This window comes from Molossus molossus, unplaced genomic scaffold, assembly GCF_014108415.1.
Source record: "Molossus molossus isolate mMolMol1 unplaced genomic scaffold, mMolMol1.p scaffold_m16_p_17, whole genome shotgun sequence".
Lineage (NCBI taxonomy): Eukaryota > Metazoa > Chordata > Mammalia > Chiroptera > Molossidae > Molossus > Molossus molossus.
Window position 1 is genome coordinate 21,538,648 of NW_023425352.1, and position 23,189 is coordinate 21,561,836.

The 23,189-nt window shown below is 43.8% G+C and overlaps 2 protein-coding genes across 2 annotated transcripts in view; one reads left to right on the top strand and one right to left on the bottom strand.

Annotated features, from left to right (window-relative positions):
* Positions 1-23,189, bottom strand: part of BORCS7 (BLOC-1 related complex subunit 7) — a 44,666-nt gene that overhangs the window by 17,256 nt on the left and 4,221 nt on the right. Inside the window, exon 3 of the mRNA XM_036264507.1 lies at positions 15,263-15,337. The gene's annotated coding sequence lies outside the window, so the exon portion shown is untranslated. The remainder of the gene's footprint in view (positions 1-15,262; positions 15,338-23,189) is intronic.
* On the top strand, positions 17,035-22,602 carry LOC118631983 (steroid 17-alpha-hydroxylase/17,20 lyase). The gene is made up of 8 exons (XM_036264505.1): positions 17,035-17,331; positions 18,785-18,923; positions 19,113-19,342; positions 20,018-20,104; positions 20,505-20,720; positions 21,048-21,217; positions 21,789-21,892; positions 22,319-22,602. The coding sequence occupies exons 1-8, from the start codon at positions 17,035-17,037 to the stop codon at positions 22,600-22,602; spliced, it is 1,527 nt and encodes a 508-aa protein (XP_036120398.1).

The window sequence follows — 23,189 nt, forward strand, 5'->3', positions numbered from 1 at the left end:
ATGAAACTTACCTGGATAAATGTCAGTGTTTCCATAAGACTCCTGCTTTTGACTAAGATGGAGTAAAAGAATTGGATTTATACTCACACCTGAAACAAGTATATAAATAAGTTAAAATATATGAAATAACAGCTTTGTAAGACACTGGGCATCAGACAATAAAGGCTAGCGATCTCCAAGGGATGGGAAACAAATGAGATGAGTCGAGTGATTTCTCCAGCCAACTAACCGCCTGAACAAAGTTTCACAGGAAAGGAAAATTTAAGCAGAGCCTAGTGGAGGTGACAAACCTGGGAGAGGAAGAGACAAAGCTGGGAATCTGGGGAGGTCAAGGAGACTAGAGGTCATAGGACAGCAAAGAGAACTTTACAGAGAAACTCTAGACATCTGCAGAGTGGTGCCTTTGAATCTTTAACGTGTCCCAACAGTGGCATTCATGTGTGAAAACTACTGGAGGCCAGTGGAAGAACCACCTGAAAGGGCTGGAGGAAACAATGTTTGTTGTTCCCTCCCACAGGACTAACAATAGTTCCTGTTTCCAACAGCCAGAGTGAGAACTTGAATAATTCATAGGGCACTGCGTAGAGTACTCAGAGATTTTTGCCTTAGTAGTGAGGCAAATTAGCTCTACACTAAATGCTGCTTGGCTTACCCAGCAAGTCAAAAGTAAGACCCAAATGATCAAACCAACAAAGATGATACAATGCAATCATATATATTTGGCAATTTTTGTTTTTATTTTGAAAGTGTAGCTTTATTTTATACAAGTTAATTAAAATACAAATGTTTTAATAAACTAAGTTTTTTTTAGTAATCAGATGATAGGTGTTATCACTGATATCCAAGAATGAAAGTGAAATACAAAGCTGTGTTGTAGCTAGGACTCTTAAATCAGCATGAGTCCACTGCCTACACACTGTTCATGATTATGGAGGGTCAGGTCAAAAAGGAGAATTTGAGCCCTGGCCAGTTTGGCTCAGCAGTTAGAGCGTTGGCCAGCAGACCAAAGAGATGCGGGTTTGATTCCAGTTGGGGGCACATGCCTCGGTTGAGGTTCATCCCTGGCCCCAGTTGGACTCGTATGGGAGGCAGTCAGTCGATGTGTCCCTCTCACGATAATGTTTCTCTCTCTCTCTTCCTCTCTCTCTCCCTCCCTCCCTCCCACTCTATCTGAAGATAAAATAGAAAAATATCCCCAGGTGAGGATTTAAAAAAAAAGGAGAATTTGATTAGTTTAACTCAGTTTGAGAATTTATTCCCCCTCAGCCATATTCTCCTAGTTCAATCAGGGCCACGAGACACAAATGCACAAACTGTGGGTGAAGTGAGATGAGTATAGGGGGCAATGATTGACATCTCTAGTATAAGAGTAATCCATTTATTAACTCTGTGAGGGTCAAGAGCAGTACCTATTTGTTAAGGTTGAATATTGGTGCTAGTTAAAACCTTGAGAGGGGTGAGATCAGCTAAGGAGAATGTAGATGGAGAAGGGCCAAGGACAGACTTGACATTCATGAGACAACAGAGGGAACAAGAGGAGAAACAAGAGAATTACAAAGAATCCAGAGCTACATGATGTTTCATATTAGAGGGTTTAAAAAAGATGAAAGTCATCAATAATGCTAATGGAGAGTTTTTATAAGAGAAGGTCTGAAAGACATCCAATGGATTTGACAATGTGAAGGTCATTGCTGACGTTATTAACAAAAATACCAATAGTGTGGTGGGGTCAGAGGCCAAACTGCAATGAGTTACAATGAATGGGAAATAAGATAGAGACACAATGTCCATTACATCATTTTACCAAGAATTCTGATTGAAAAGAGGAGAGGAATTAAAGGAAAATTAGAGGGGAATGCGGCATCAATGCAGGATTTTATTATTTATTTTATTTTTTATTTTTTTGTTAATCCTCACCCAAGGATACTTTTCCACTGATTTTTATTTGTTTGTTTGTTTATTTATTTATTTATTTATTTATTTATTTATTTATTTATTTTGGTGATACATGCCCCTAGCGGGAACCGAACCCAGGACTCTCTGGTCTGCAGGCCGACGCTCAACCGCTGAGTCAAACTGGCCAAGGTTATTTATTTATTTTTGTTACAGATGTTTCTCCTTTTTTCCTCCCAATCCCCCCTCCCCCTGCAGTCTCCTTGTCTATGCATACATGCATATAAGTTCTATGGTTTATTCTTCCCTCCCCCCACTTCCACCTCTTCTGAGATTTGTCAGTCTGCACCCAACTTCCATGTCTCCAGGTCTATTTTGCTCCTCAGCTTGTTTTGTTCATTATATTCCACAAATAAGTGAGATTATGTGATATTTGTCTTTCTCTGATTGGCTTGTTTCGCTTAGGATAATACTTTCCAGGTCCCTCCATGTTGTCTCAAAGGATAGAGATCTTTCTTTCTTACAGCTGCATAGTACTCCATTGTGTATACGTACTACAGCTTTTTTATCCATTCGTCTACTGATGGACACTGGGGCTCTTTCTAGATCTTAGCTATTGTAAATAGTGCTGCTATGAACATGGAGGTACATATATTCTTTCTGATTGATGTTTTAGGCTTCTTAGGGTATATTCCTAGAAGTGAGATCACTGGGTCAAATGGCAATTCAATTTTTAATTTTTTGAGGTAACACCATAGTGTTTTCCATAGTGGCTGCAACAGTCTGCATTCCCACCAGCAGTGTACTAGAGTCCCCTTTTCTCCACACCCTCACCAACACTTGTTGTTTGATAGTTTGTTGATGGCAGCCATTTTGACAGGTGTGAGGTGATACCTCAGTTGTTTTAATTTGCATCTCTCTGATGGTTAGTGATGTTGAACATTTCTTCATGTGTCTCTTGGCCATTTGTATGTCCTGTTTGGAGAGGTTTCTATTCAGCTCCTCTGCCCATTTTTAAATTGGGTTCTTTGTCTTCCTTTTGTTGAGTTGTATAAGTACTCTATATATTTTGGAAATTAACCCCTTATCTAATGTATCATTGGCAATTATGCTCTCCCATACAGTGGGTTGCCTTTCCATTTTGATGGTTGTTTCTTTTGCTGTGCAGAAGCTTTTTAGTTTGATGTAGTCCCATTTGTTCATTTTTTCCTTTGTTTCTGTTGCCTTAGGTGATGTATCAGTAAAAATTCTGCTGCGTATCATGTCCGAAATTTTGTTGCCTACATTTTCTTCTAGGATTTTTATGGATTCACAGGTCACATTTAAGTCTTTTACCCATTTTGAGTTTATTTTTGTGTATGGTGTAAGTTGATGATCTAGTTTCATTTTTTTTACGTGTAGCTGTCCAGTTTTCCCAACACCGTTTATTAAAGAGGCTGTCTTTACTCCATTGTATGCTCTTGCCTACTTTGTCAAATATTAATTGAGCATAATGTCTTGGGTCCATTTCTGGGTTCTCTGTTCTATTCCACTGGTCTATATGCCTGGTCTTATGCCCGTACCAGGCTGCTTTGATTACAGTAGCTTTGCAGTATAACCTGATATCTGGTATTGTGATCCCGCCTACTTTTTCCTTCTGTTTCAAGATTGTTGTGGCTATTCAGGGTCTTTTTTGGTTCCATATAAACTTTTGAAGTATTTGTTCTAGTTCTGTGAAATACGTCGTTGGTATTTTGATGGGGATTGCATTGAATCTATAGATTGCTTTGGGTAATATGGATATTTTAATGATGTTAATTCTTCCAATCCATGAACAAGGTATGTGCTTCTACGTTTTTATATCTTCCTCTATTTCTTTTTTCAATGTCCTGTAGTTTTCTGCAAATAGGTCCTTTACTTCTTTGGTTAAGTTTATTCCTAAGTATCTTAACTTTTTTGTCACGATGGTAAATGGGATTGCTGGATCCGATTTGCTAGTATTTTGTTCAGGATTTTAGCATCTATGTTCATCAGGGATATTGGCCTGTAGTTTTCTTTCTTTGTAGCATCTTTTTCTGGTTTTGGAACTAGAATTATGCTGGTCTCATAAAACGAGTTTGGAAGTCTTCCTTCTTCTTGAATTTTTTGAAACAGTTTGAGGAGAATGGGTGTTAGTTCTTTTTTGAATGTTCGGTAAAACTCCCCCATGAAGCCATCTGGGCCTGGGCTTTTGTTTGCTGGGAGAGTCTTGATAACCTCTTCAATTTCCTTAGTTGTTATTGGTCTGTTCAAATTTTCTCTCTTTGCCTGGTCCAGTTTTGAGAGACTATGTGTTTCTAGAAATTTGTCCATTTCACTTAGATTGTCGAATTTGTTGCCATATAATTATTCATAATATTTGTTAACAATCCTTTGTATTTCTGTAGTGTCAGTTATTACTTCTCCTCTTTCATTTCTGATTTTGTGTATTTGAGTTCTCTCTCTTTGTTTCTTGGTGAGTCTAGCTAAGGGTCCATCAATCTTGTTTATCTTTTCGACAAACCAGCTCTTTGTTTCATTGATCCTTTGAATTGTTTTTTGCTCTCTATGTCATTTATTTCTGCTCTGATCTTTACTATTTCCTTCCTTCTACTTGCTCTGGGGTTTTCTTTTTGTTTGCTATTTCTTTCGGTTGTGAGGTTAGATAGTTTATTAGAGATTTTTCTTGTTTCTTGAGGTAGGCTTGTAGTGCTATGAACTTCCCTCTCAGAAATGCTTTCGCTGCATCCCATAGATTTTGTATTGTTTTGTGTTCATTTTCATTGGTTTCCAGAAAGTTTTTAATTTTTCCCTTGATCTCCTTGGTAACTCATTCATTGTTTAATAAAATGCTATTTAGCCTCCATGTTTTCAAATGTCTTTGCATGTTCTTGTTGCATTTGATTTCTAGTTTCATGCCATTGTGATCTGAGAAGATGCTTGATATGATTTCAATCTTCTTGAACTTGTAGAGACTTAGTTTGTGTCCTAACATGTGGTCTATCTTTGAGAATGTCCCATGTGCACTTGAGAAGAATGTGAATTCTGTAGTTTTGGGGTGTAATTCTCTGTAGATATCTATTAAATCCATTTGGTCTAGTGCTTCATTTAGCATCTCTGTTTCCTTGCTAATTTTTTGTCTAGAGGATCTATCCAGTGATGTCAGTGGGGTGTTGAAGTCCCCTGCTATGATTGTATCGCTGTCGATTTCTCCTTTGAAGTCCTCCAGATTTTTAATATATTTTGGTGCTCCTATATTAGGTACATATATGTTTATCAAGGTTATATCTTCCTGTTGGATAGATCCTTTCAATATTATGTAGTGGCCTTCTTTGTCTCTAGTTATGGGCTTCATTTTGAAATCTATATTATCAGATGTGAGTATTGCTACACCAGCTTTCTTTTCCTTTCTGTTTACTTGGAAGATTTTTTTCCATCCCTTCACTTTCAACCTATGTGAGTCTTTTGTTGTGAGGTGGGTGGATCTCTTGTAAACAACATATAGATGAGTCATGCTTTCTTTTTTCTTTTAATCCTCACCCGAGGACATTTTTTCCGTATTTTGTTCAGATAGAGTGGGAGGGAGAGAGAGAGAGAAACATCGATGTGAAAGGGACACATCGAGTGGTTGCCACCCCCATGACTCAACCAGGGCCAGGGACAAACTGCAACCGAGGTACATGCCCCTAGCGGGAACCAAACCCGGGTCTCTCTGGACCGTAGGCTGACGCTCTAACTGCTGAGCCAAACCGGCCAGGGCGAGTCATGCTTTCTTATCCAATCAGCTACTCTGTGTCTTTTTATTGGAGTATTCAATCCATTTACATTTAAGGTGATTATAGATATGTACTTATTTATTGCCATTTTTGCTTAGTGTGGTTATATTTTTCTTCCTATGTCTTCTACTAATTACAGCAGTCCTTTCAACATTTCTTGCAGTGCTGGTTTGGTGCCAATGTATTCCCTTAACCTTTTTTTGTCTGGGAAGCTCTTTATTTGACCTTCTATTTTGAATGATAGCCTTGCTGGGTAGAGTAGTCTTGAATTCAGATCCTTGTTTTTCATGACCTTGATTACTTCATGCCATTCCCTTCTGGCCTGTAGTGTTTCTGTTGAGAAGTCAGCTGATAGCCTTATGGGGGTTCCTTTGTAGGTAACCTGTTGCTTATCTCTTGCTGTTTTTAGGATTCTCTCTCTCTTTTTTTTTATCCTCACCCGAGGACATTTTTCCATATTTTATTCAGATAGAGTGGGAGGGAGAGAGAGAGAGAGAGAGAAACATCGACGTAAAGGGGACACATCAAGTGACTGCCACCCACATAACCCAACCAGGGCCGGGGACAAACTGCAACTGAGGTACATGCCCTTAGCGGGAACCGAACCCGGGTCTGTCTGGACTGCAAGTCAATGCTCTAATCGCTGAGCCAATCTGGCCAGGGCTAGGATACTCTCTTTGTCTTTAATTTTTGGCATTTTAATTATTATGTGTCTTGGTGTGGGCCTGTTTGGGTTCTTCTTAGTTGGGGCGTTCTGTGCTTCTTGAACTTGAATGCCTTCTTTCTTCACCAAATTAGGGAGGTTTTCTGTCACTATTTCTTCAAATATATTCTCTAACCCTTGCTCATTTTCTTCTTCTTTGGGGATGCCTATGATGCAAATATTATTACGCTTCCAGTTGTCCCACAGTTCTCTTAAACTGTCTTCCTGTTTTTTAATTGTTTTTTCCTTTTGTTTTTCTGATTGGTTGATTTTTTTCTAACTTGTCTTCTAATTCACTGATCCGATCCTCAGCTTCCTCTACTCTGCTGTTTAGACTTTCCAATGTGTTCTTTATTTCTGAAATGTCTTTCTTGATTTCTTCTTGGTGGTGTTTAATTTCCAGTTGGTTGATTTTCAACATTTCTATGTCTTTACTCACAGTGTTGATGTCCTTACTCATGCTGTTGAGCTTCCTCAAGATCATGGCTCTGAATTCCAGTTCTGTTAACTTGCTTAACTGCACTTCATTTATCTCATTTTCGGTAGGGGTCTCTTGTTCTTTCATTTGGCATTTGTTTCTTTGTTTCACCATTTTGGCTATCTCAGTGGGTTTGGGAGCCTGTCAAATTTTCCCTGTGGGTGTTGGTGTTCTGCTGTTTGTGGCTCCCTCTACTGGGTTTGGATGAGCGTGGGAGGACCCACGTTAAACACCATTGTCAAGTCTTACTTTCCTGGGCAGAGTTGCAAGCCCAGGAATGGTTCAGTTATCCTCTAGCTTTTTGCCTGGAGGCTATTAGTCCCAGTTACTTGAAGAGCCTTGGGTTCTCAGTTGAATAAAAACTCCTTCATCCCTGGCTGGTTTGGCTCAGCAATTAGAGCATTGGCCCGCAGACCAGAGAGGCCTAGGTTCAGTTCCCGCTAAGGGCATGTACCTCAGTTGTAGTTTGTCCCCGGCCCCAGTTGGGGTCGTGTAGGTGGCAACCATTCCATGTGTCTCTCTTATGTCAATGTTTCTCTCTCTCCCTCCCGCTCTATCTCAAGCAAAAATGTCCTCTGGTGAGGATTAAAAAAAAAAAAAACTCCCTCAGGCATTCAGCGTAAGGGGATTTCCTGAGGGTGGGGCAGATGCTGGTTGTTAATGAGCCTCAATTTGCATTTCAGTGGCCCACGGGTGGGGTTGAATCTTCAAGGGAAGGGCTGCCGCCTCTCCCCAGAGCCCTTGGATGGAGTAAGATGGCCACTGATCTATGTGGCCGCAACTCAGCAAAAGCTCTGAGTGCCCTCCAAATCCTGAGTGTCCCCACACAGTTCCAGTCCAGTTCACCCTCCCTCTGCTGGAACCCAAGGTGAGTGGCTGTGGCTATTTTAGTGCCCTGTCCCGGTTCTGCGCTGTGGAGCAGCTTGGGACTTTAACCCCAAGGGCACTGTTCACAGCTAAGTCCACTGCTGTCCGTGGGCTCCCAGTCCCACTCTCGTGCCTCCACAATCCTGCCAGGATTGAGTCAGTGTCCCTGGTTATATGGTCCTCCAAGCTGCTTTTCTGTTGCTTTTTCCTGACGATTTGTCTTTATTTTAGTTGTAATTCCAGTTTGGTCCTGGGAGATGGTCTGTGTAGCTTCCATTCACTCCACCACCATTTTGGAATCCTCCTTTTTCTTTTAAAAAAATTTAACTAAACTTTGAAATGGGTAATGTGTTCACATAATTCAAAATTGTATAAAGGTACAAAAAGGGTATACACTAGAAAGTCTTGTCCGATGGTGGGCAAAAGTATATGGCCACCATAAAGAGAAAGTATCTTAAGACCAACAAAGTAGGCAACTCCATAGAATTTAAAAAATTGACTGTAGGGTAATTTACTTACAGGAATGCAAGGTTGGAGGAAACAGACAACCCAGCAGTTTTGTGCAAGTTTTCTTCACTAACAGATCCCTGTTACAGTACTTTTTTTCTTAATATAACTCAGGTACTAATGCTTGATAAGACAAGGAATGCAGTACAGGCCAGGGGCTGTACCTTCTAGTGGTCTTGTGAAAGATGATTGTTTTATAATCAATATTTTACCAGTTTGATATTTATCTTGGTTGTTATACCATTTCACTTATTACTAACAAAACTATTTATGGCTACATTTTAAGAAGCACAGATAATCATCAACTGGAAGGCCTTGGTATGCTTTGCTAAAGATATTAGCGTTGGTCAAGGGTCAGAGCATTCCAGATACAAAATTGGTTTTGTTTACATCAACATCTATACAGTCTTTCTTCCCACCACTGCCCCAGCTTCGTAATTCTTTTTTCCATAGGCAACCAAATTCAGAAGCTTCTTGTGTATCCTTCCAAGGATATATTATGCATATACAAGCAAAAAAGTACATATATTCTTCTCTGGGGAGAAGAATGCAGTATTCATTACACACTATTCTTGCTTTTGCTTTTTTTTTAATCTAATGTATTTTAGAAATTGTTCCATAATAAGCACATAAAGTGTTTTCTCCTTTTTCTGATTGTATTCCAATCTCTTACTGATGCAGCATATATTACTGGCAATTATAAACATTGCTGAAATTATTTGTTTTGTATATAGAACTGTGAGACATCTGCAGGTTAAATTCCTAGAATTAGAATAATTTATTCAAAGGTATGTATAAAAAATTTTTCAGTCTATATTATGAGAAGCAGAATAGCATTGCAGTTAAGAGCTAAGAGCTCTAGACTGCTTAAATCCTGGCTTCATCATTGACTAGTTCTGTGGCCTTGGGCAAATCCTTCTGCCTATTTCCTAATCTGAAAAATAGAGATGGTAATAATAATAGCACCTATCTTATAAAATTTTTGTAAAGAGTACATGATCTAGCCCTGGCCAACGTGGCTCAGTTGGTCGGGCATTGTCTCATGCACTGAAATGTTCCCAATTCAATACCTGGTCAGGGCACATGCCTGGGTTGAAGACTTGATCCCTGGTAGAGGGTGTGCAGAGGCAGCCAATCAATGTTTTGCTCTCACATTGATGTTTCTCTCTCCCTCTCTCTCCCTTCTTCTCTCTCAAACAAACAAACAAACAAACAAACCCATGAGTGTCTGGCCAGTGTGGCTCAGTGGTTGAGCGTCAACCCATGCATATACCAAGAGGTCGCCAGTTCGATTCCCAGTCAGTACACATGCCCAGGTTATGGGCCCAATCCCCAGTGGGGGGCATGCAGGAGGCAGCTAGTCGATGTTCTCTCTCATTAATGTCTCTATCTCTCTCCTTCTTCCTTTCTCTCTCTCTAAAATCAATAAAGAAAAATTATTTTAAAAAAACAAACCCATGAGTAATACATAGCAAATGCTCAATAAAGTTATTATTCTTTTACCAACTTGTTAGATAGTTTGATTAGAAACAGGAATAGCAATGCTTTATCTTTATGGTTAAGGGAAAAAAAGTGATAAAGTGGAAAGTGGAAATGAAGGGAGATTAAATTTAATGGTCCAGATTCCTTAAGTAAGAGATAAGATTATCTGTTGAGAATGAAAAGAATGGGGTTGAGAATGAGGCTTTAAGTTTGGAGGAGAAATTAAAGTCGAGTGAGGGTGACAATCTTTGGATTTGAGGAGATGAAGGAACTATGATGTAGGGTGTTGGCTGGTCATCCCCCGTGGACTCTGAAGTTATGCAGGATGACAGCAGCACGAAGAGGAAAGGTGTGAGCCTGGTGCCCAGATCCTTAAAAGAATCTTAAAATGAGCCACAGGAGGTCAGTAAGTAACTGCAATAACAAAAATCTGAAACCGCAAAGGAGCAAGAATTTGCACTCGAATGTGGACAAGGTGGTTTGGAGGCTGTGGAGAGTGAAAAGAAAGTCACTTCCATTGCCTAACCTGGACATTAGGTGTGTTCATTCAAAAGGACAGTAAGAAGCCCTGGCTGGTTTGGCTCAGCGGTTAGAGTGTCAGTCTGCCGTCCAGAGAGACCCAGGTTCGGTTCCCGCTAAGGGCATGTACCTCGGTTGCAGTTTGTCCCCGGCCCTGGTTGGGTCGTGTGGGTGGCAGCACTCGATGTGTCCCTTTCACATTGATGTTTCTCTCTCTCTCTCTCTCTCTCTCTCTCCCTCCCACTCTGTCTGAACAAAAAATGGAAAAATGTCCTCAGGTGAGGATAAAAAAAAGGACAGCAGGGAGCCCTGGCTGGTTTGGCTCAGCAGTTGGAGCATCAGTTCGAGGACCGAAGGGTCATGGGTTTGATTCCCAGTCAAGGGCATATACCTGGGTTGCACGTTCCATCCCCAGCCCCAGTTAGGGTCTTGCAGGAGGCATCCAATTGATGTGTCTCTCTCACATCGATGTCTCTCTCTCTCTCTCTCCCCCTTCTTCTCTCCCTCTCTTTCATTCTATCTAAAAATCAATGGAAAAATATCTGTGGGTGAGGATGAAAAAAATAATAATAAATAGAAAAATATCTATGCCCCCCCCCCCCAATGCAATATGGCCTCACTGAGGTTAGAAAAATACATTTACGATTTTAAATTTATTGTTATCTATCCACATTTTCCAAATTTTCTGTAATTCTGTAATTATAACATGATGATCAAAATAGGAAGCAACAATTTTTTAAAATTTCATTTCTTGTTTGTGATTAGGGTAAAATATCACAGAATAACCTTGACATTCACTTCAGAAACAGAAAGTACCCATTTATATTTTTCTACCCGCTGGTTGACCTCACTTAGGGCCATGCCTGGATCACAGGACTCAGGACTCCCCACTTCTCACCCAGCTGCCAAAGTTTACACAGGATCTCCTCATCCAGTCTACCTCCGCACTGATACCAGATTTATCCCTAAAACACCACTGTCCCCTGTCACTACACTGCTATAGAACTTTCAATAGGACCTCTGGGCAAGACGGCAGCGTAGGTAAACACGGCAGTACTCGCCTCCTCCCACAATCACATCAAAATTACAACTAAACTACAGAACAACCATCTTTCAGAACCACCTGAAGTCTGGCTGAATGGAAGTCCTACAACTGGGGGAATTAAAGAAGCAGCCACATTGAGACTGGTAAGAGAGGCAGAGACAAGGAAAGGGCTGGTCCTCCTGGAAGACCCCAGAGCTAGCACACCCAGTGGATAGCTTCAGACCATGTCAAAGAACCACTTCCACAAGTGACACACACAAGGGGCAGACTCAATGGGCAACAGAGCCCCACTGATCTTTCATGGTGGTTGGAGGTTCTGTGATAGCAGTCAGACCTTGCAGCTGATCATCCTGGGGGTAAATCCTTCCCATTGACATACAAAGAGCAATCAAGGCTCAATTACAGCAGGAGGGTGTATACATCCTACATGGGGTGTGCACCTCAAGTGCCCAGCTTAGGTAATCAGGGAGGCTGTGCTATTGGACCCTGCAGATCACCTACTACATTAGGCCACGCTACCAAGCCTAGGAGATATAGCAGCTCTACCTAATACATAGAAACAAATACAGGAAGGCTGCCAAAATCAGGAGACAAAGAAACAAGTCCCAAGTGAAAGAATTGAAAAACACTCCAGAAAAACAACTAACCAAAATGGAGACAAGCAATCTACTAGATGCAGAGTTCAAAACACTGGTTATAAGAACGCTCAATGAACTTAGCGAGAACCTCAACAGCATAAAAATGGACCAGTCAGAAATAAAGGATACACTAACTAAAATGAAGAATAATTTAAAGGGAATCAGCAGTAGAGTAGATGAAATTGAGAATCAAATATTCAATTTGGAATATCAGGAAGCAAAAAATACCATCAGAACAGCAAAAAGAAAAAAGAATCCATAAAAATGAGGATAGTGTAAGGAGCCTCTGGGACAACTTATAGTGTACCAACATTTGCAACATGGGGGTGCCAGAAAGAGAAGAGAGTTCAAGAAATTGAAAACCTATTTGAAAAATGACAGAAAACTTCCCTAACTTGGTAAAAGAAATGGACACACAAGTCCAGGAAGTACAGAGAGTCCCAAACAAGATAAACCCAAAGAGGCTCACACCAAGACACATCATAATTAAAATGCAAAAGGTTAAAGACAGCCCATCTGGCTCAGCAGTTGAAGTGTCAGCCTGTAGACCAAAGGGTCACAGGTTCGATTCTGGTCAGGGCACACACCTCAGTTGCGGTTCAGTCCCCGGCCCTGGTTGTGGTCATGTGGGAGGCAACCAATCAATGTGTCTCTCTCACATCAATCTCTCTCTCTCACCCCCATCCCTTACCACTCTATCTGAAGATAAATGGAAAAAATATATATCTTCAGGTGAGGATTTAAAAAAAAAAAGGTTAAAGACAAAGAGAGAATTGTAAAACCAGCAAGAGAAAAGCAGTTAGCTACCTACAAGACTGTCAGCTGATTTCTCAACAGAACTTTGAAGGCCAGAGGGATTGACAAGAAATATTCAAAGTGATGAAAAGCAAGGACCTACATCCAAGATTATTCTACCCTACAAAGCTATCATTTAGAATTGAAGGACACATAAAGAGCTTCTTCGACAAGAAAAATCTAAAGGAGTTAATCACCACCAAAACAGTATTATATAAAATGTTAAAGGGTCTTCTTTAAGAACAAAAAAAGATCGCCCTGGCCTGTGTGGTTCATTTGGTTGAGCATCATCCTATGCACCAGGAAACTGCTGGTTCAATTCTCAGTCAGGGCACATGCCTAGGTTGTGTGTGGGCTCTATCCCCAGTAAGGGGCATGCAGGAGGCGGCCAATTGATGGTTTTCTCTCATCAATGTTTCTCTCTCTTTCTCCCTCTCTCGTCTTTTCTTTCTCTAAAAAATCAATGAAAACATATTTAAGGCCTGGCAAATGTGACTCAGTGGATTGAGAATAGTTCCATGCACTGGGAGGTTCCGGTTCTATTCCTGGTCAGGGCACATACCTGGGTTGCGGGCTCGATCTCCAGTGGGGGGCATGCAGGAGGCAGACAATTGGTGTATCTCTCTCACATATGTTTCTATCACTCTCTCCCTTCCTCTTTCTCTGAAAAAATCAATAAAAACATATTTTTAAAAAGATAAAAAATATGCCCTGGCCGGTTTGGCTCAGCGGTTAGAACATTGGCCTGCGGTCCAGAGAGACCTGGGTTCAGTTCCCGCTAAGGGCATGTACCTCAGTTGCAGTTTGTTCCCAGCCCTGTTGGGTTGTGCGGGAGGCAGCCACTAGATGTGTCCCTTTCACATTGATGTTTCTCTCTCTCTGTCTCTTCCTCTCCCTCCAAAAAAAAGAATAAAAAATATGAACAATTAACTGTCAATGAATGCGTATCTGTCAACATTTGAATAAAAAAACAACAACAAAATAAATAAAGAAGCAGAAGAGAAACAGACTCATAGAATATTTGATGGTGTCCAGATGGGAGGGAGTTTTGGGGAATGGGTGAAAAAGGTGAAGGGATTAAGTACAAATTGGTGGTTACAGAATAGTCACGGGGATGTAAAGTACAGCATAGGGAATATAGTCAATAATATTCTAATAACTATGTGTGGTGTCGGATGAGTATGAGATTTATTGGGATAATCACTGAGTAAGTTATGTAATGCCTAATCACTGGGGTGTATGCCTGAAACTAATATAATAACGTATGCCAACTGTAATTAAAAAAATAATAATAATATTTAAAAAAAGCTCCTCGCCCTGGCTGGTTTGGCTCAGCGGTTAGAGCGTCGGCCTGTGGTCCGGAGAGACCCGGGTTTGGTTCCCGCTAAGGGCACGTACCTCGGTTGCAGTTTGTCCCCGGCCCTGGTTGGGTCGTGTGGGTGGCAACCACTCGATGTGTCGCTTTCACGTCGATGTTTCTCTCTCTCTCTCTCCCTCCCACTCTATCTGAACAAAATATCGAAAAATGTCCTTGGGTGAGGATAAAAAAATAAATAAAAAAAGCTCCTCACCCGGCCGGTGTGGCTGAGGGTTAAGCGTCAACCCATGCACTAAGAGGTCATCGGTTCAATTCCTGGTCAGGGCACATGCCCAGGTTGTGGGCCTGATCCCCAGTGTGGGCATGAAGGAGGTGGCCAATCGATGTTCTCTCTCTCATCAATATTCCTATCTCTCTTTCCCTCTCCCTTCCTCTCTCTCTAATATATCAATTTAAAAAAATTTTTTTAATAACAAAAATTAAAAGCTCCTCACTCTCCCTATCCTTCCATTTCAGGGCTCCAGAGCCTGATCCAATCTACCTGTCAGATCTTATTCCTCAGGGATCCCCCACAGCACACCTCCTTCGTGTCTGCAGTCAGGACCATCACCATTCCACACATATCATGCCCTTTCCAGCCTCTACGTATTTGACTCTGCTGTAGTCTCTTCTCCCTGTTCTCCATGCATCTGCCTAATAGTCCTAATTCTCTTTCAAGGCCTACCTCAAATCCCCTTCCTTTCATGAAGGCTTCTCTGACTACCCCAACCCATACCTCTGATCATAGTGGTCCTAAAAGTCTGAACCATATTTGACCATTTGGAGTAGTGGACAACCAGACAGCCTGGCTTACAAGGCCTTGCTGGCTCATGTTCATCATAAGGTCCCTACCTGCTGCCTTCCTAACTAAATCCAGCAGCTGTCACACCAGTCTGTATTCCTCAAAGTACAGAAACTGGCAGGTCATCCTCAGAGAGGGGCAGAATGCCATGTCCCACTTTTGTGAGTCTCAGTCCAGGAGTCCTGGTTGCCTGCCTGAGGTTCTACCTCTTCTATGATGACTGATACCAGGAATGCTTACCTCCTTGGGGCTCTGACTTCATTTGATAATATCAAATCATTGATAAATACTGATGAGCACTGAATGCTTCTCTCTATCAGAAAGATCTAATAAGAGCGCAGAAAAACCAGGAGGCCCATTTTGATATGATAATGGTAATAGTAAATATTGAATGAGCACTTACTTCATGCCAGGCAGCACTTTTACATGCATGATCTCGTTGAATCATAGCTCTGAGAAGTAGACTCTATTATTATTCCTATTAACAGAGGAGGAAACTGAACCTTAAAAAGGCTAAGTTAACATAAAATTACCATATGATCTAGTAATTCCACTCCTAAGTATATACCCAAAACTACTGAAAACAGGTATTCAAACGCATATTGTACACCCATGTTCAGAGCAGCATTATTTTCAATAACCAAAAACTGGAAACAACCTAAGTGTTCATCAACTGATGAATGGATAATATTCCATAAAATTCCATTTTATGGAATATTATGCAGTCATTAAAAGGAATGAAGTTCTGATACCTGCTACAACATAGATGAATCTCAAAAACATTATGCTAGGTGAAATAAGCCAGACATGCATACACAGAAAATCGTATAATTCTACTTATGTGAAATAGACATATTCACAGGGACAAAGTAAGTAGATTAGAGGTGACCAGGAGCTGGGTGGAGGGGAAAATGGGGAGTTACTTTTTAGTTAGTACAGTTTCTGTTTGGGATGATAAAGTTTTTAAAGTAGATAGGGGTGCCCAGCTGGTATGGCTCAGTGGTTGAGCACTGACCCATGCACTAAGAGGCTGCTGGTTCAATTCCCGGTCAGGGCACATGCCCAGGTTGCGGGCCAAATCCCCAGTGGGGGAGCATGCAGGAGGCAGCCAAATGATGTTCCCTCTCATTGATGTTTCTATCTCTCTCTCTCCCTCTCTCTTCCTCTCTCTCTAAAAAATCAATAAAGAAAAAAGAAAAAAAACCCACAGAAATTAGATAAGGGTGATGGTTGTAGAACTTGTTAGTATACTTAACACTATTTAATTATAAACTTAAAATGGCTAAAAAGGTAAATTTTATTATGTATGTTTTAATATAATAAAACCAATTTTTTAAAAAAAACATCATATAGCTAGAAAGTGGTCAAGCTAGGATTTGAACCCAAACCTATCTGACTCTAGGGCCCATGCTCTCAACCTTAAGGCTTCACTGCCTCTGGAAAGGACAGTAAAACACGAATCAGGACATTCGGATTCTTGCCTTCACTGTCTTGTGTGACTTGTACAGCCTGACTTTTTAAGGCTTCACTTTCCGTAACTGCTACATAATAAGACTAGATAAAATGTCTTTGACAATTCTTGACAGTCATCTGTTGTGACTTTTTTTTTTTTTTAGATAGAGTGGAAGAAAGAAAGGGAGATAGAGATAGAAACATCAATGTGAGACACATTGATTTGTTGCCTCCCACATGACCCCGATGAGGACTGGGGATCAAACCTGCAACCCAGGTATGTGCCCTTGACAGGGACTTGAACTCTCAACCTTTCACTGTGCAGGTTGACACTCTAACCACTGAGCAAGCAGCCAGGGTGATTATGATTTTATAACTTGGAATGCCCCAAACCTGATTACTGACCAGATACCATTTGCTTTTGGCGCACACTGGGAACAGGGAGGGGGACCAGCTGTCTATCCCTTACTTTGCTCCTCCCTTAGAGAGTTGCCCTGGAGTTGAGCCAGCCCTTGAGGAGAACTCCACTCCCTCTTCCTTTCCCCATTCTGGGAGAGGGCTTGGGCCTGGCTGCACTCCAGGATAAACCTTCACAAGGCAAGAGATAACACAATGTCAAGGTGAAGATCACGGCAGCCCTTAAAAAGGCCTCCTTGCACCCTAGAGTGGCTGCAGCTCTTCCTCTCCAGAACTGTCCACCCTGCCTGCCGGCACCTGGCCACCATGTGGGAGCTCTTGGCTCTCTTGCTGCTCACCCTTGCCTATTTTTTTTGGCCCAAGGTAAAGAGCCCTGGTGCCAAGTACCCCAAGAGCCTTCCATCGCTGCCCTTGGTGGGCAGCCTGCCATTCCTCCCCAGACATGGCCATCCGCATGTGAACTTCTTCAAGCTGCAGGAAAAATATGGCCCCATCTATTCCTTTCGTATGGGTAGCAAGACTACAGTGATGATCGGCCACCACCAGCTGGCCAAGGAGGTGCTTATCAAGAAGGGCAAAGAATTCTCCGGGCGGCCCCAAGTGGTAAGCAGTGCCCATTGTCCCTCCTCTCTCCCACCCTCCTGGGTTTGTTCAGTTCTTGGGCCAAGGCCATGCCTAGAGTGACTCTTTCAGCTCCAACCACCTGTAATTCTTCCCCAAAACAGACTAGCAGGGCTGTGGGTGGGGGGTGACTCCTCAAGGTTCTACCCAGCTTCTAACCTAAGCAGGAAGAATTAAAAGATCTCATTTTCTGCTCAGAAGGTGAAGTGGGGTGGGAGCAGTAGCCTGAGGGGTCAGGGAACCCTCATTCCCACCATCTCACCCTTGAACTGGGTTATGATCTCTCTGAGCCTAAGACTTCCCTAATTAACTTAGTGCATGTAAAGATCTTAGCCCAGTGCCCAGCATAGTAAGTACTCAATAAATAGCTTTATGGATGTTACTCTTCATGTGAAAAGTGGAGATAGTGACTATTGTCCTCTACGGGCAGGTGCAAGGGAGTAGCCTGCTCTGGGAGGGCTGGGGTTGCTGTTTCTCTGGAGCCATCCCCAGCTGCTCCAGCTCACAGGGGGCTGACCCCTGGTAGCATTTCCAGGGTACAGATGATCCATCCAACAGAGCTTTTGATGGTGCTCCTAGGGTCGTGGGGAGCTAACCATCCAGGAACACTGCCAACGCCCCATCCCAGTGCCATGCTGCTGAGTAGTCCCCTGAAGACCCCAGGCAGGGCTTCCAAGCCACTCAACTTTGATTAGGTCAAGGGTTAGTTCATTTTCCCTTGGACAACTCAGCCAAGTTTGTGGCCAGTTACCTCCCTCCCAACTCTACTGAGCTCTTCTCTCCAGGGCAAAGAGGAAGGAGAAGGCTAGTTGGTTGGGGTTTGAGGGTCAGGGGAGAGGAGAGGGGAGGCTTTGGACCCTTATGCTTTTGGGGGTACCTCTGGGAAGAGACAGCTTGACCCAAGTTCAGACTGGGTGGACAAGACATCTGCACTCTTCAGATGTGGCCTGTGGTGGGCGAATAGCCTTGCAATGGCAGGTGACAAAAAGGAGATGAGCTGCTGTGCCCCTGGCACTTCCCAGAGGGTCCAGGGAAAGGCAGAGGTCTGGATAGTCCTCAGTGTCTACAAGCCCCCATCCTCACTCCTGTCCCCAAGAGAGCTTATCCCATCTACAGCTGCCCTCCCCAGTCAGAAACTGATGAGAAAAGAGAGGCCCAGAGGTCACCCTGTCATCGAACTGAACCCCAGAACGCCTGCATTCTAATCGAGCGTTCTTTCTTTCTCTTCACTCTGTCTCTCTGATGGAACTGGATTTAGAAGGGCTTAGGCCCTGACCTACCAAGGCCTCACAGTCATGGTGGAGAGAAGCAGGGATGCCCCACAAGTATGGCAGGAAGCTGCCCTCTCTCTTTCGTCAGGGAATGGGTGCAGGAGACCCAGGGCAAGGGCGGATGGGTGGTGTCTGATTTTTACAGCCTTTCCTGCTTTCCAAAGACGACTCTAGACATCCTGTCAGACAAGCAAAAGGGCATTGCTTTTGCCGACTACGGTGCCGCCTGGCAGCTGCATCGGAAGCTGGTGCTGGCCACCTTTGCCTTGTTTAAGGATGGCAACCTGAAGCTAGAGAAGATCAGTAAGTACCCTGGCAGCGGGGCTCTGGAGGGAGAAAAGGGCTGGGGAGGGGAACAGGGAGGTGGATGGCTCAACCTAGCGTCTTCTTGCCTTCTGCTGCCATCTAGTGGCCATCTTCTACCAGTCCCTGACTAAGATGTGGTGAGGGCGCTGCTTAATTCCCCAATTTCATGTCCCTCTCTCCCCTCAGTATGTCAGGAAATCAGTTCCTTTTGTGATTTCCTGGCCACACATAATGGACAGTCCATAGATTTGTGCTTGCCTCTCTTCTTGGCGGTGACCAACATAATCTGCTTGATCTGCTTCAACACCTCCTACAAAAATGAACATCCTATACTGAAGACCATACAGACATACAATGAAGGCATCATGGCTTCTCTGGGCAAGGAGAGTATGGTAGACATATTCCCTAATTTGAAGGTAAGTATGAGAACAGGCGCCACCTTCAGATCCCAGCTGACCCTGACAGTGTCTGCAATTCTTTCTTCTCACTGTACAGTACCAGACTCACCTTTTTCCTGACCACCTCAGCCACAGTGATCTCTACCTTCTCTGACTCTTAAAATTTTGCCACTTCTCTACACAAACAGGTTTAGCTTTTTAATCATGTATGTTATATTCATAATAATGGCTCTCATTTATTTACTAATTGCCATGTGCTAGTATTGAGCACTCCACATGCATTAATCATGGCATTCCCCGTGGAGGTAGGTTTTACTATCCCCATACAGATGAGAATACAGGCTTTGAGAAGTTAAGAAACTTGCCCAAGGCTTCAGACTCAAGTCTTTCTTACTCTTAAAGTCTGGGCACACAGCAGAGTCTACTAAGTGAACATCAGTGCTTGATGTTTGATTGAATGGGGAGGAGGCAGTGCAGACCACTCCCTTCTCCCTTGTTTGGAATTGTCCTAGTGGTCATTGAGGGTGTCCCACTCTGTGTTTTCTATCTTGCCTTACATTTTGGCAGAAGCTTGGGGTTGGAGTGGGAACTCTCCAGAGACAGAAGGCTGGGATCTACCCCCAGGAGCGATTCTGGTGGCTCTAGGAACAGAAAGCAAGAGGGGTGGATTTGACATTTCTTTCTACTTTCCAGGTGTTCCCCAACAAAACACTGGAAACAATGAAGAACAGTATTAAAATACGAAATGTTTTGCTGACTGAAATCTATGAAAAACATAAGGTAGGTAATGGAGCACAAGAGATTACGAGTTAGGTTGAAAGTGTCACAAGAGCCAGGTTGAGGTCCATTTTGAACACCGTAGGGTCTCCAGAAGCTAGCAGAGAGTCTGGCACATAGTAGGTGCTCAATAAAAACTGACTTAACTAATGAATAGGGGTGGGGAAGTGAGGAATTAAAGAGGATCCTAGAAGGGACCCCACCCCCACCACCTCCACACACATTTAAAGAGGACCTAGAGCTGCCTCACCTCCACAAGCTCACAGGTTCTGACTAGACTTCCTCCGCTCCCACACTATCAAGCGGAAGAAGCCTTTGTATCTCCAGCCTAGGATGGAAGTACGGTAGGGTGATGCAGATGGGGCTCCTTCCTTCTCACTGTTTCCCAACCTTACCCAACCAGAAGAACTTCAGCAGCGATTCTGTCACTAACTTGGTGGACATACTGATTCAAGCCCAGATGAATTCAGTCAATAACAATGCTGGCTCAGACCTGGATTCAAAGCTGCTTTCAGATCAACACATTCTCGCTACCATAGGGGACATCTTTGGGGCTGGTTTGGAGACCACTACCTCCGTGGTGAAGTGGACTGTGGCCTTCCTGCTGCACTATCCTCAGGTGGGCTTCTCCTTACTCCAGTGTTCCCAACCACTCTTGACCCCAACCAGCCACAACTCTGGGGGGACGGTGCGGGGGGACAATACCACAATACTCCCAGGTCTTTTGTGCAGATGACTAGACTGCTCTGTCCTCACCCCAGCAGTGGTTGGCTCTGGCCCTAGGGTGGAGCTGCCTCATCTTCTGGAAGGAAAGCCAAGGCTGCAGAGCTACCACTGGGAAGGGTCTGGGCCAGCTCTTCTAGATGTAACAATGGCTTCTTCTAAATCTCTGCTTTTTCCGGGCTTAAAAGCACTCTGGTCACATCCACCCTTCTCTGGTCCCCAGTTGCAAAAGAAGATTAAGGAGGAGATTGACCAGAATGTAGGTTTTGGCCGCACACCAACTATCAGTGATCGAAACCACCTTGTCCTGCTGGAGGCCACCATCCGAGAGGTGCTTCGCATTCGCCCTGTGGCCCCTACACTCATCCCCCACAAGGCTAACGTTGACTCCAGGTGTGCTTTGCCACCCAATAACATCCAGCTCTAAGATGCATTGAACACTGCTTGCCAGCCCGCCTGGCCCCTCCTCCACTCCCTCAGGCCCTCACCTTGCTGGTCCACCTATAGTCAACCATTACCTATCAATCATCTTACCATGATCCTGTTGATCAATGTGTCCACCACTCACTAACACCCAATGACTAATCCTCAGACATACCTGCCCTCCCTCAGAAGCTGCCTGCTGTCCTGGGGACATGAGGTCTGGGATGAAATACTGGTGCTCTGTGCTCCTACTCAGTCCAGTAGCCACAACACACACACACTGCACCGCTCAAAATGCACACCCATGTGCCCCGATAGACCAAATATCCACGTACACAAGTGTTGATACATAGGTGCTTGTCAGGAAGAGAGGGCTGGAGAAGGGCTGGATTCATACTGAAGCTGAGGAAAAGATGAAGGAATGGGCATGAGGGCGGAGAGGGCTCTTTTACCTAGGGTGGGGGGCTGTGGGGTCTCAGGGCTAAGCAGGTCAGGGAGGACAATACTCCAGACCCACTTTTCCTCTCCCTCTCTGGGGCAGCATCGGGGAGTTTGCCATTGACAAGGGCACCAATGTTGTCATCAATCTGTGGGCACTGCATCACAATGAGAAGGAATGGCACCGGCCGGACCAGTTCATGCCCGGTGAGTCCGTGTTCTGTCCTGCCCCCAGGCCATACAGCCGGCGTGGTCTGTGCTCTGCCACTCCAGCGCCACTTCCCCTGGACCTGAACCTACTGACACCCCCATTCCACCCACAGACTTACCCAAATTCTTCACAGGCGGGTTCCCTACCTTTTCCTTCTACCTACTGCTAATTTACTCTTCTAAGAAGCCCTCTATGCATATGCCCCCATGAAGTTCACTCCGTCTCCCCTCGGATAGTGGCATTTTTCATCAGTCAATACTGCCTCCTTTCTATCCTTCCTGAATATTTCATTTCCTCTGGGTGATTAAGGACTTCTGAGAGCAGGCAGCATCTCTCCTCAAGCTGGGGCTCCTCAGGCAGGGCAGACACTCCTCTACTTTCTCTGGTCCTGGCCCCCACCTGACACATCCCGGTGTCCACAGAGCGCTTCCTGGACCCCACGGGGAGCCAGCTCATCTCGCCATCCTCAAGCTACTTGCCCTTTGGAGCAGGACCCCGCTCCTGCATAGGGGAGAATCTGGCCCGCCAGGCGCTCTTCCTCTTCATGTCCTGGATGCTGCAGAGGTTTGACCTGGAGGTCCCAGATGATGGGCAGCTGCCCTCCCTGGAGGGCATCCCCAACGTGGTCTTTCTGATCGACTCTTACAAAGTGAAGATTAAAATGCGCCAGGCCTGGAAGGAAGCCCAGGGTGAGGGTAGCACCTAGAAGCCATACCTAGTGCTACACCCTGTGTGGCCCCACAGCACAGAATTAGATGCTACTCCACCCCACCCACCCCACCCCCGCCTCCTCCCACCCACTCTGCCTTCCTTTCCAACCTGCAGCCTGACAGTGATGTGCATAAACTAAAGTTTTTCTTAAGAAAGTCCCTGAACTTAGTAAGTACATTCCTTAATATCATCAAATTACCCTTCTATTAAAAAAAAAAAAAAAATCCCTGAGCAGCTGAAGCTCATTCATTTAACTTTTTCACTCATTCTTTCAATAAATATTTTATTGAGCACTTCCTGTGTGCCACTCACTGTCCCTGGACACTCACACTCCCTGGTCTCTTGAAGTTTACATTTCTAGTGAGGGCTGACAAATAAATAAGCATTTCAGAGACTCATAAGTACTTTGAAGTCAACTATACCAGGTGATGGTGACTTGAAGAGAATGGCAGCGGTAGGTGTGGCTACTTTAAGCAAGTGGTCCGTCAGGAAGGTGCGGAAGCCCTGGGGGAAAGGGTCCCCTTGCTGAGGGAGCAGCAGGTGAGAAGTTCTCAAGGTGGGAGAGGTCAGTCTGGCTGGAGC

What these genes read in the sequence shown, in the direction of transcription:
- LOC118631983 (XM_036264505.1), top strand. Translation starts at nt 17,035, where the DNA reads ATGTGGGAGCTCTTGGCTCTCTTGCTGCTCACCCTTGCCTATTTTTTT. An exon ending in CCTGAAGCTAGAGAAGATCA is followed by an intron (nt 18,924 to 19,112) that starts GTAAGTACCCTG and finishes CTCTCCCCTCAG; the next exon opens with TATGTCAGGAAATCAGTTCC. An exon ending in TCCTGCTGCACTATCCTCAG is followed by an intron (nt 20,721 to 21,047) that starts GTGGGCTTCTCC and finishes TCTGGTCCCCAG; the next exon opens with TTGCAAAAGAAGATTAAGGA.